At 55.4% G+C, this 13,575-nt stretch overlaps 1 protein-coding gene across 1 annotated transcript; it reads left to right on the top strand.

Annotated features, from left to right (window-relative positions):
* The first annotated feature begins 2,143 nt into the window (after positions 1 to 2,143).
* LOC126653194 (procollagen galactosyltransferase 1-like) lies at positions 2,144 to 11,949 on the top strand. Its single transcript, XM_050340713.1, has 5 exons — positions 2,144 to 2,387; positions 5,478 to 5,597; positions 7,406 to 7,482; positions 10,434 to 10,540; positions 11,901 to 11,949. Exons 1-5 carry the CDS (start codon positions 2,144 to 2,146, stop codon positions 11,947 to 11,949), a joined length of 597 nt encoding a protein of 198 aa, XP_050196670.1.
* Positions 11,950 to 13,575: the final 1,626 nt, after the last annotated feature.

Below are 13,575 nucleotides of genomic sequence, written 5' to 3'. Positions count from 1 at the left end.
TTCGCGGTGCCATTCCCGGTGCCATTCCCGGTGTAATTCCCGGTGTCATTCCCACATTCCCAGGGCTATTACCGGCGCACCCCCTCATACCTGCCCCATTCCCGGTGCCATTCCCGGTGTTATCCCAGTACAATTCCCATTATCCCTCCATTCCCAGGGCTATTACCGGCGCACCGTGTACCTGCCCCATTCCTGGTGTAATTCCTGGTATAATTCCCACATTCCCAGGGCTATTACCGGCGCACCCCCTCATACCTGCCCCATTCCCGGTGCCATTCCCGGTGTTATCCCAGTACAATTCCCATTATCCCTCCATTCCCAGGGCTATTACCGGCGCACCCCGTCGTACCTGCCCCATTCCTGGTGTAATTCCTGGTATAATTCCCACATTCCCAGGGCTATTACCGGCGCACCCCCTCGTACCTGCCTTTGCGGCGGCGGGAGCGGCGCGGGTGCTTCGCGGTGCCATTCCCGGTGCCATTCCCGGTGTTATCCCAGTATAATTCCCTGTACCCCGTTGTTCCCAGGGCTATTACCGGCGCACGCCCTCGTACCTGCGCCATTCCCCGTGCCATTCCCGGTGTAATTCCTGGTATAATTCACACATTCCCAGGGCTATTACCGGCGCACCCCCTCGTACCTGCCCCATTCCCGGTGCCATTCCCGGTGTTATCCCAGTACAATTCCCATTATCCCTCCATTCCCAGGGCTATTACCGGCGCACCCCCTCGTACCTGCCCCATTCCCGGTGCCATTCCCGGTGTTATCCCAGTACAATTCCCATTATCCCTCCATTCCCAGGGCTATTACCGGCGCACCCCGTCGTACCTGCCCCATTCCCGGTGCCATTCCCGGTGTTATCCCAGTACAATTCCCATTATCCCTCCATTCCCAGGGCTATTACCGGCGCACCCCGTCGTACCTGCCCCATTCCCGGTGTAATTCCCGGTGTTATCCCGTTGTTCCCAGGGCTATTACCGGCGCACGCCCTCGTACCTGCCGGTGCGTCGGCGGGAGCAGTGCGGGTGCTTCCCGGTGCCATTCCCGGTGTAATTCCTGGTGTAATTCCCACATTCCCAGGGCTATTACCGGCGCACCCCCTCGTACCTGCCGGTGCGTCGGCGGGAGCAGTGCGGGTGCTTCCCGGTGCCATTCCCGGTGCCATTCCCAGTATAATTCCCACATTCCCAGGGCTATTACCGGCGCACGCCCTCGTACCTGCCGGTGCGGCGGCGGGAGCGGCGCGGGTGCTTCGCGGTGCCATTCCCGGTGTTATCCCGCTGTAATTCCCAGTACAATTCCCATTATCCCGTTGTTCCCAGGGCTATTACCGGCGCACCCCGTCGTACCTGCCCCATTCCTGGTGTAATTCCTGGTATAATTCCCACATTCCCAGGGCTATTACCAGCGCACGCCCTCGAACCTGCCTTTGCGGCGGCGGGAGCGGCGCGGGTGCTTCGCGGTGCCATTCCCGGTGCCATTCCCGGTGTTATCCCAGTATAATTCCCTGTACCCCGTTGTTCCCAGGGCTATTACCGGCGCACGCCCTCGTACCTGCCCCATTCCCGGTGCCATTCCCGGTGTCATTCCCACATTCCCAGGGCTATTACCGGCGCACGCCCTTGTACCTGCCGGTGCGTCGGCGGGAGCGGCTGCTTGCGGTGCATTCGCGGTGCCATTCCCGGTGCCATTCCCGGTGTAATTCCCATTATCCCTGAATTCCCAGGGCTATTACCGCCGCACGCCCTCGTACCTGCCGGTGCGGCGGCGGGAGCGGCGCGGGTGCTTCGCGGTGCCATTCCCGGTGTCATTCCTGGTGTCATTCCCACATTCCCAGGGCTATTACCGGCGCACGCCTCGTACCTGCCGGTGCGGCGGCGGGAGCGGCGCGAGTGCCTTGCGGTGCCATTCCTGGTGCCATTCCCGGTGCCATTCCCGGTGTCATTCCCGGTGTTATCCCGTTGTTCCCAGGGCTATTACCGCCGTACCCCCTCGTACCTGCCGGTGCGTCGGCGGGAGCGGCGCGGGTGCTTCGCGGTGCCATTCCCAGTATAATTCCCTGTATCCTGGCATTCCCAGGGCTATTACCGGCGCACGCCCTCGTACCTGCCGGTGCGGCGGCGGGAGCGGCGCTGGTGCTTGCATGTGCCATTCCAGGATGTCATTCCTGGTGTCATTCCCACATTCCCAGGGCTATTACCGCCGTGCCCCGTCGTACCTGCCGCTGCGGCGGCGGGAGCGGCGCGGGTGCTTCGCGGTGCCGATGGTTCACTCCACGGTGCTGCTCGACCTGCGCCCGGCAGCGCTCGAAGTCTCGCCTCACCCCCTCGGCTACGGCGGCGCCTTCGACGACATCATCGTGTTCGCCCTGCGCCTGCCGCGCCGCGGTGCGCCGGGGGAGAATGGGGGTCTGGGGGTTTGGGGGGTTTGGGGGATTTGGAGGGGATTGGGAGTGTTAGAGGGGATTGGGGTGGGTTTGGGGGGTTTGGGGTGCAGATCTTCATCAGTAACCGGGAGGTTCCCGAACCCATTCCCATTCCCAACCCCATTCCCAATCCCATTCCCAATCCCATTCCCATTCCCAATCCCGTTCCAGGGGTGCAGATGTTCGTCAGTAACCGGGAGGTGTTTGTTGGGCTCCTGACCCTCAATCCCAATCCCATTCCCAATCCCATTCCCAATCCCATTCCCAATCCCATTCCCAATCCAGGGGTGCAGATGTTGGTCAGTAACCGGGAGGTGTTTGTTGGGTTCCCAATCCCATTCCCAACCCCATTCCCAACCCCATTCCCAATCCCATTCCTGATCCCAATCCCGTTCCAGGGGTGCAGATGTTCGTCAGTAACCGGGAGGTGTTTGTTGGGGTTTATTTGGGGTTCCTGACCCTCATTCCTGATCCCAATCCCATTCCAGGGGTGCAGATGTTCGTCAGTAACCGGGAGGTGTCTGTAGGGGTTTATCTGAGTTCCCAACCCCATTCCCAACCCCATTCCAGGGGTGCAGATGTTCGTCAGTAACCGGGAGGTGTTTGTTGGGTTCCCAATCCCATTCCCAACCCCATTCCCAACCCCATTCCCGTTCCAGGGGTGCAGATGTTCGTCAGTAACCGGGAGGTGTTTGTGGGGGTTTATTTGGGTTCCCAACCCCATTCCCAATCCCAATCCCGTTCCAGGGGTGCAGATGTTCGTCAGTAACCGGGAGGTGTCTGTAGGGGTTTATCTGAGTTCCCAATCCCATTCCCAACCCCATTCCTGATCCCAATCCCGTTCCAGGGGTGCAGATGTTCGTCAGTAACCGGGAGGTGTTTGTGGGGGTTTATTTGGGTTCCCATTCCCAATCCCATTCCCAATCCCAATCCCATTCCAGGGGTGCAGATGTTCGTCAGTAACCGGGAGGTGTTTGTGGGGGTTTATCTGGGTTCCCAATCCCATTCCCAATCCCAATCCCGTTCCAGGGGTGCAGATGTTCGTCAGTAACTGGGAGGTGTTTGTTGGGTTCCCAATCCCATTCCCAATCCCATTCCCAATCCCAATCCCATTCCAGGGGTGCAGATGTTCGTCAGTAACCGGGAGGTGTTTGTTGGGGTTTATTTGGGTTCCCAATCCCAATCCCATTCCCAATCCCAATCCAGAGGTGCAGATGTTCGTCAGTAACCGGGAGGTGTCTGTTGGGGTTTATTTGGGTTCCCAATCCCATTCCCATTCCCAATCCCATTCCAGGGGTGCAGATGTTCGTCAGTAACCGGGAGGTGTTTGTGGGGGTTTATCTGAGTTCCCAACCTCATTCCCAATCCCAATCCCATTCCAGGGGTGCAGATGTTCGTCAGTAACTGGGAGGTGTTTGTTGGGTTCCCAATCCCATTCCTAACCCCATTCCCAGTCCCATTCCCAATCCCAATCCCATTCCAGGGGTGCAGATGTTCGTCAGTAACTGGGAGGTGTTTGTTGGGGTTTATCTGAGTTCCCAATCCCATTCCTGATCCCATTCCCAATCCCAATCCCGTTCCAGGGGTGCAGATGTTCGTCAGTAACCGGGAGGTGTTTGTTGGGTTCCTGACCCTCATTCCCAACCCCATTCCCAACCCCATTCCCATTCCAGGGGTGCAGATGTTCGTCAGTGACCGGGAGGTGTTTGTGGGGGTTTATTTGGGGTTCCTGACCCTCATTCCTGATCCCAATCCCGTTCCAGGGGTGCAGATGTTCGTCAGTAACTGGGAGGTGTTTGTTGGGTTCCCAACCCCATTCCCAATCCCATTCCCAATCCCAATCCCATTCCAGGGGTGCAGATGTTCATCAGTAACCGGGAGGTGTTTGTTGGGTTCCCAATCCCATTCCCAACCCCATTCCCAATCCCAATCCCATTCCCAATCCCATTCCAGGGGTGCAGATGTTCGTCAGTAACCGGGAGGTGTTTGTTGGGCTCCCAATCCCATTCCCAATCCCATTCCCATTCCCAATCCCGTTCCAGGGGTGCAGATGTTCGTCAGTAACTGGGAGGTGTTTGTGGGGGTTTATTTGGGGTTCCTGACCCTCATTCCCAACCCCATTCCCATTCCAGGGGTGCAGATGTTGGTCAGTAACTGGGAGGTGTTTGTTGGGTTCCTGACCCTCATTCCTAACCCCATTCCCAATCCCATTCCCAATCCCAATCCCGTTCCAGGGGTGCAGATGTTCGTCAGTAACTGGGAGGTGTTTGTTGGGTTCCCAATCCCATTCCCAATCCCATTCCCAATCCCAATCCCATTCCAGGGGTGCAGATGTTCGTCAGTAACCGGGAGGTGTTTGTTGGGGTTTATTTGGGGTTCCTGACCCTCATTCCTGATCCCAATCCCATTCCAGGGGTGCAGATGTTCGTCAGTAACCGGGAGGTGTTTGTTGGGTTCCTGACCCTCATTCCCAATCCCATTCCCAATCCCATTCCCGTTCCAGGGGTGCAGATGTTCGTCAGTAACCGGGAGGTGTTTGTTGGGGTTTATCTGAGTTCCCAATCCCATTCCCAATCCCATTCCCAACCCCATTCCCGTTCCAGGGGTGCAGATGTTCGTCAGTAACCGGGAGGTGTTTGTTGGGTTCCCAATCCCATTCCCAACCCCATTCCCAATCCCATTCCCGTTCCAGGGGTGCAGATGTTCGTCAGTGACCGGGAGGTGTTTGTGGGGGTTTATCTGAGTTCCCAATCCCATTCCTGATCCCAATCCCATTCCAGGGGTGCAGATGTTCGTCAGTAACCGGGAGGTGTTTGTTGGGGTTTATCTGAGTTCCCAATCCCATTCCCAATCCCATTCCCATTCCAGGGGTGCAGATGTTCGTCAGTAACCGGGAGGTGTTTGTAGGGGTTTATTTGAGTTCCCAATCCCATTCCCAATCCCATTCCCAACCCCATTCCCGTTCCAGGGGTGCAGATGTTCGTCAGTAACCGGGAGGTGTTTATGGGGGTTTATTTGGGGTTCCTGACCCTCATTCCCAATCCCATTCCAGGGGTGCAGATGTTCGTCAGTAACCGGGAGGTGTTCGGGTTCCTGCCGGTCCCGCTGCGCTCCCAGAGCTCCCTGCGGGATGAGGCCGAGAACTTCCTGCACGTCCAGCTGGAGATCATGGGTGAGGGATCCCTCTGGGATCAGGGAATCTGGGAATCTGGGGTTGGGAATGTGCCATCCAACCCCAGGGGGTGAGGGATCAGGGAATCTGGGAATCTGGGGTTGGGAATGCCCCTCCATGGCCCTGGGGGTGAGGGATCCCTCTGGGATCAGGGTATTTGGGGTTGGGAATGTCCCTCCATGGCCCAGGGGGTGAGGGATCCCACTGGGAATCTGGGAATCTGGGGTTGGGAATGTGCCATCCAACCCCAGGGGGTGAGGGATCCCTCTGGGATCAGGGAATCTGGGGTTGGGAATGTCCCATCCAACCCCAGGGGGTGAGGGATCCCACTGGGATCCGGGAATCTGGGGTTGGGAATGTCCCTCCATGACCCTGGGGGTGAGGGATCCCACTGGGGATCCGGGAATCTGGGGTTGGGAATGTCCCCTCCAGCCCCAGGGGGTGAGAGATCCCTCTGGGAATCTGGGGTTGGGAATGTCCCTCCATGGCCCTGGGGGTGAGGGATCCCACTGGGATCCAGGAATCTGGGATTGGGAATGTCCCATCCAGCCCCAGGGAGTGAGGGATCCCAACGGGAATCTGGAGTTGGGAATGTCCCCTCCAGCCCAGGGGGTGAGGGATCCCTCTGGGAATCCGGGATTGGGAATGTCCCATCCAGGCTCAGGGGGTGAGGGATCCCAACAGGAATCTGGGATTGGGAATGTCCCCTCCAGCCCCAGGGGGTGAGGGATCACTCTGGGATCAGGGAATTTGGGGTTGGGAATGTCCCCTCCAGCCCCAGGGGTGAGGGATCCCTCTGGGATCAGGGAGTCTGGGGTTGGGAATGTCCCTCCATTCCCAGGGGGTGAGGGATCCCACTGGGATCTGGGAATCTGGGGTTGGGAATGTCCCATCCAGGCTCAGGGGGTGAGGGATCCCTCTGGGATCTGGGGTTGGGAATGTCCCTCCATGGCCCTGGGGGTGAGGGATCCCACTGGGAATGTGGGGTTGGGAATGTCCCATCCAGGCTCAGGGGGTGAGGGATCCCACTGGGAATCTGGGATTGGGAATGTCCCATCCAGGCTCAGGAGTTGATTCCCAGTGGGATATTTGGGATATCTGGGATGGGGAATGGGGGTGATTCCCATGGGATATTTGGGATGGGGAATGGGGGTGGTTCCCATGGGATATCTGGGATTGGAAGTGGGGATGATTCCTGTGGGATATCTGGGATTGGGGGTGATTCCCGTGGGATATCTGGGATTGGGGGTGATTCCCATGGGATATCTGGGATTGGGGGTGATTCCTGTGGGATATCTGGGATTGGGAATGGAGGTGATTCCCATGGGATATCTGGGATTGGGGGTGATTCCCATGGGATATTTGGGATTGGGAATGGGGGTGATTCCTGTGGGATATCTGGGATGGGGAATGGGGGTGATTCCCGTGGGATATCTGGGATGGGGGTGATTCCCGTGGGATATCTGGGATTGGGAATGGGGGTGATTCCTGTGGGATATCTGGGATATCTGGGATGGGGATTGGGGGTGATTCCCGTGGGATATCTGGGATTGGGAATGGGAGTGATTCCCAGTGGGATATCTGGGATTGGGGGTGATTCCCAGTGGGATATCTGGGATTGGGGGTGATTCCCATGGGATATCCGAGATTGGGAATGGGGGTGATTCCCATGGAATATCTGGGATTGGGGGTGATTCCCGTGGGATATCTGGGAATGGGGGTGATTCCCATGGGATATCTGGGATGGGGGTGATTCCCATGGAATATCTGGGATTGGGGTGATTCCCGTGGGATTTTCCCGTTCCCAGTGAAGTTCCCCCCGGCCGAGCCCTCCCCCCATGTGTGGGTGCCCCCCAAGGTCCTCGACAAGCTGGGCTTTGACGAGGTGAGAGCGGCCTTCCCTCGGGATTCCGGGATTTCGGGATGGGATCTCCCTTCCCTTTGGGATTTGGGGTTGTTTTTCCTCCTTCTTTTCTGGATTCCGGGTGTTTTTTCTCATTCCCTTCCAGATTTGGGGTTGTTTGCCCCCTTTTCCTCTGGATTCTGGGATGAGATCTCCCTTCCCTTTGGGATTTGGGGTCATTTTCCCCCTTTTCCTCTGGATTTTGGGATGGGATCCCTCTTCCCTTTGGGATTTGGGGTCGTTTCCCCCCTTCCCTTCCAGATTCCGGGTGGTTTTTCTCGTTCCCTTTGGGATTTGGGGTTATTTGCCCCCTTTTCCTCTGGATTTTGGGATGGGATCCCCCTTCCCTTTGGGATTTGGGGTCGTTTTTCCTCCTTCTTTTCTGGATTCCAACTGTTTTTCTCATTCCCTTTGGGATTTGGGGTTGTTTTCCCCCTTTTCCTCTGGATTTTGGGATGGGATCTCCCTTCCCTTTGGGATTTGGGGTGCTTTTCCCCCTTTTCCTCTGGATTTTGGGTGGTTTTCCCACTTTCCTTTTGAATTTTGGGTTGTTTTCCCACTTTTCCTCTGGATTGCTTGATCTTCCCCCCTCTCCCCTCTGGATTTTGGGTGGATTATCCCACTCCCCTTTGCATTCCCTGTGGATTATCCTGTTCCTCTCTGGATTTTGAGTGGTTTATCCCACTCCCTTCCACATTCCCTGTGGATTATCCTGTTTCCCATTGGATTTTGGGTGGATTATCCTGTTCCCCTTCATATTTTGGGTGGATTATCCTGTTCCCCTCTGGATTTTGGGTGGATTATCCCTCTCCCCTCCACATTCCCTGTGGATTATCCTGTTTCCCTTTGCATTCTCTGTGGATTATCCCTCTCCCCTCCCTATTTTGGCTGGATTATCCCCCCCATTGTGGCTTTGGGTTTAATTCCGTCCTTCCCACCGGGATCAGGTTGGATATTCCCCCCCATTCCCATTCCCCATTCCCATCCCCATTCCCATCCCCATTCCCATCCCCATTCCCATCCCCATCCCCATCCCCATCCCCATCCCCATCCCCATTCCCATCCCCATCCCCATCCCCATCCCCATCCCCATTCCCATCCCCATTCCCATCCCCATTCCCATCCCCATTCCCATCCCCATTCCCATTCCCCATTCCCCATTCCCATCCCTATCCCCATTTCTCATCCCTATTCCCCATTCAATTCCCATTCCCATTCCCATCCCATTCCCATCCCCATCCCCAGGTGTTCCTGATCAATCTGCAGTGCTGATTTCCATCCCCATTCCCATCCCCATTCCCATCCCCATTCCCATCCCATTCCCATCCATCCCGAGGTGTTCCTGATCAACCTGCGGCGCAGATGCTGCAGATGCTGCGGGAGTTGGGGGTCCTATTCCCCATTCCCATCCCATTCCCCATTCCCAATCCCATCCCCAGGTGTTCCTGATTTCCCATCCCCATTCCCATCCCATTCCCAATCCCATCCCCAGGTGTTCCTGATTTCCCAATCCCATTCCCAGGTGTTCCTGATCAACCTGCGGCGCCGCTCGGACCGGCGGGCGCGGATGCTGCGGGAGCTGCAGGAATTGGGGATCCCATTCCCATCCCTTTCCCATTCCCAGGTGTTCCTGATCATCCAGCGATTCCCATTCCCATCCCATTCCCAATCCCATTCCCAGGTGTTCCTGATCAACCCGCGGCGCGTCGGCCCAGGCGGGCCGGATGCTCGTGGACGCTGCAGGAATTGGGGATCCCATTCCCATCCCCATCCCTTTCCCATTCCCATCCCCATTCCCATTCCCATCCCAATCCCATTCCCAGGTGTTCCTGATTTCCCATTCCCATCCCCAGGTGTTCCTGATTTCCCAATCCCATCCCCAGGTGTTCCTGATCAACCTGCGGCGCCGCTCGGACCGGCGGGCGCGGATGCTGCGGACGCTGCGGGAATTGGGGATCCCATTCCCATCCCTTTCCCATCCCATCCCCATTTCCCATTCCCATCCCCATTCCCATTCCCATCCCCATCCCATTCCCATCCCATTCCCATCCCATCCCATCCCAATCCCATCCCCAGGTGTTCCTGATCAACCTGCGGCGCCGCTCGGACCGGCGGGCGCGGATGCTGCGGACGCTGCAGGAATTGGGGATCCCATTCCCATCCCCAATCCCAATCCCACCCCCATTCCCATTCCCATCACATCCCCATCCCCATCCCCATTCCCATTCCCAATCCCATCCCCAGGTGTTCCTGATTTCCCATTCCCATTCCCATCCCATCCCCATTCCCATTCCCATTCCCATTCCCATCCATTCCCAGGTGTTCCTGATTTCCCATTCCCATCCCCATTCCCATTCCCATCCCATCCCCAGGTGTTCCTGATTTCCCATTCCCAATCCCATTCCCAGGTGTTCCTGATCACCCATGCGCGCCGCTCCGATCCGCGGGCCGATGCCTGCGGACGCTGCAGGAATTGGGGATCCCATTCCCATCCCCAATCCCATTCCCATTCCCATCCCATTCCCATTCCCAGGTGTTCCTGATTTCCCAATCCCATTCCCAGGTGTTCCTGATTTCCCAATCCCATCCCCAGGTGTTCCTGATCAACCTGCGGCGCCGCTCGGACCGGCGGGCGCGGATGCTGCGGACGCTGCAGGAATTGGGGATCTCATCCCAATCCCATCCCCATCCCCATCCCATCCCCATTTCCCATTCCCATCCCATTCCCATTCCCATCCCCAATCCCATTCCCAGGTGTTCCTGATTTCCCAATCCCATCCCCAGGTGTTCCTGATCAACCTGTGGCGCCGCTCGGACCGGCGGGCGTGGATGCTGCGGACGCTGCAGGAATTGGGGATCTCATCCCAATCCCATCCCCATCCCCATCCCATCCCCATTCCCAGGTGTTCCTGATTTCCCAATCCCATCCCCAGGTGTTCCTGATCAACCTGCGGCGCCGCTCGGACCGGCGGGCGCGGATGCTGCGGACGCTGCAGGAATTGGGGATCTCCTGCCGGCTGGTGGAGGCCGTGGACGGGCAGTGAGTGTTTTTTTTTTTGGGGAGGGGGAATTTCCTTTCCCCCTTTTTTTTCTCCCCCGAGGGATCCCCCTCTGGAAGCTTCACCAGGAAAAAAACCCAAACATTAAAAAAAAACCAGGAATTTTAAAGCAGTGAATGTGAGGAAGAAGCCAAATAATGTAATTTATCCCTTTTTATTCTCAGGGCTGGTCCCATTCACCTCAGGGTCACTGCTGATCTTCTCCACTTTATTTTATCAATATTTTGTTTTAATTTACACCTATTTATTATCCCATTCACCTCAGGGTCACTGCTGATCTTCTCCACTTTATTTTATCAATATTTTGTTTAATTTACACCTATTTATTATCAGGACCAGTCCCATTCACCTCAGGGTCACTGCTGATCTTCTCCACTTTATTTTATCAATATTTTGTTTAATTTACACCTATTTATTGTCCCATTCACCTCAGGGTCACTGCTGATCTTGTCTACTTTATTTTATCAATATTTTGTCTAATTTACACCTATTTATTGTCCCATTCACCTCAGGGTCACTGCTGATCTTCTGCACTTTATTTTATCAATATTTTGTCTAATTTACACCTATTTATTATCCCATTCACCTCAGGGTCACTGCTGATCTTCTCTACTTGTATTCTATAAATATTTTAATTAAAATTTGGCAGTCTCAAAGGTGTGAGGTTGAACAGATCCCTTCCTTGTGACTTCAGTCCCAAAACAAACCTAAAAAATCTGTCAAACCCCCTGAGCTGAGTGCAGTTAACAGAGATGGAGAAATCCTAAATATTTTTAATTGATTAAATTGTAATTTGTTATTAAAAAGGGCCCTGAACAGCAGCGAGGTGGGAATGCAGACATGGAGAAATCCTAAATATTTTTAATTGATTAAATTTTAATTTGTTATTAAAAAGGGCCCTGAACAGCAGCGAGGTGGGGGTGTGGAGATGGAGAAATCCTAAATATTTTTAATTTATTAGATTTAAATTTGTCATTAAAAGGGCCCTGAACAGCAGCGAGGTGGGAATGCAGAGATGGAAAAATCCTAAATATTTTTAATTTATTAGATTTTAATTTTATATTAAAAAGGGCCCTGAACAGCAGCGAGGTGGGAATGCGGAGATGGTGAAATCCTAAATATTTTTAATTGATTAGATTTTAATTTATTATTAAAAAGGGCCCTGAACAGCAGCGAGGTGGAGGCACTGGGGGTGCGGAGATGCAGAAATCCTAAATATTTTTAATTTATTTAATTTAAATTTGTCATAAAAAGGGCCCTGAACAGCAGCGAGGTGGAGGTGCAAAGATGCAGAAATCCTGAATATTTTTAATTTATTTAATTTAAATTTGTCATTAAAAGGGCCCTGAACAGCAGCGAGGTGGAGGCGCTGGGGGTGTGGAGATGGTGAAATCCTGAATATTTTTAATTTATTTAATTTCAATTTATCATAAAAGGGCCCTGAACAGCAGCGAGGTGGGGGTGCGGAGATGGAGAAATCCTAAATATTTTTAATTTATTTAATTTAAATTTATCATAAAAGGGCCCTGAACAGCAGCGAGGTGGGGGTGCGGAGATGGAGAAATCCTAAATATTTTTAATTGATTAGATGATTTTAATTTTATATTAAAAAGGGCCCTGAACAGCAGCGAGGTGGAGGCGCTGGGGGTGCGGATGATGGGTCGAAACTCCTAAATGAGATTTTAATTTATTAGATGAGCTTTCTCAGCCACTTTATATTAGAAGGGGGTCCTGAACATTGGGGCCTGAGGTGGAGGCGCTGGGGTGCGGATAGGCTGCCGGGGTATCCGGGACCTTGATCCAGGGATGGGACCCGGTCAGGGGGCCAGGAAGGGGAGGTGGGCTGCTTCCTCAGCCACTTCCGGGTCTGGAAGGAGGTACCGGGGGATTTTGGGGGTCCTGGGGGTGTTCTGAGGGTCCTGGGGGGGTTTGGGAATCAGGGGGCTCTGGGGAACTCCAGGGAACTGGGATCCAGGGAATTGGGATCCAGGGAATTGAGGGGGTCAGGGATGGAGGAGCTGAGCTGCTTCCTCAGCCACTTCCGAGTCTGGAAGGAGGTACCGGGGATTTTGGGGGTCCCTGGGGGGTTCTGGGGGTCCTGGAGGGGTCTGGGAATCAGGGGGGCTCTGGGGAGCTCCAGGGAATTGGGATCCAGGGAATTGGGATCCAGGGGATTGAAGGAGCTGAGCTGCTTCCTCAGCCACTTCCGGGTCTGGAAGGAGGTACCAGGGAATTTTGGGGGTCCTGGGGGATTTGGGGATCCCTGGGGGTGTCTGGGACTCAGGAGGGCTCCGGGGAGCTCCAGGGAATTGGGATCCAGGGAATTGGGATCCAGGGAATTGGGATCCAGGGGATTGGAGGAGCTGAGCTGCTTCCTCAGCCACTTCCAAGTCTGGAAGGAGGTACCGGGGGATTTTGGGGGTCCCTGGGGGTGTTCTGAGGGTCCTGGGGGGGTTTTGGGAACTCAGGGGTTCCATGGGAATCTGGGGGATCCAGGGAATTGAGGGGGTCAGGCAGGGGAGCTGAGCTGCTTCCTCAGCCACTTCCGGGTCTGGAAGGAGGTACCGGGGAATTCTGGGGCGTCCTGGGGGATTTTGGGGGGTCCTGGGGGTTTGGGACTCTGGGGGCACTCCAGGGGCTCTGGGACTCCAGGGGGATCTGGGGGGATCCAGGGGATCAGAGGAGCTGGACTGCTTCCTCAGCCACTTCCGGGTCTGGAAGGAGGTACAGGGGGATTTTGGGGTCCTGGGGTCTCCCGGGGGTTTGGGACTCAGGAGGGCTCCGGGGAGCTCCAGGGGATTGGGATCCAGGGAATTGGGATCCAGGGGATTGGAGGAGCTGAGCTGCTTCCTCAGCCACTTCCGAGTCTGGAAGGAGGTACCAGGGAATTTTGGGGGTCCCTGGGGGTTTGGGAGTCCTGGGGGACCTGAGGGTCCCTGGGGGTGTCTGGGGGCTTGGGGGTCTGGGACTCAGGGGGTTCCAGGGAATTGGGATCCAGGGAATTGAGGGGGTCAGG

This window comes from Myiozetetes cayanensis, unplaced genomic scaffold (genome assembly GCF_022539395.1).
Source record: "Myiozetetes cayanensis isolate MyiCay16 unplaced genomic scaffold, myiCay2020 scf947, whole genome shotgun sequence".
In the NCBI taxonomy this organism is placed as follows: Eukaryota; Metazoa; Chordata; class Aves; order Passeriformes; family Tyrannidae; genus Myiozetetes; species Myiozetetes cayanensis.
This window is presented reverse-complemented; position numbering and strand designations above follow the sequence as displayed.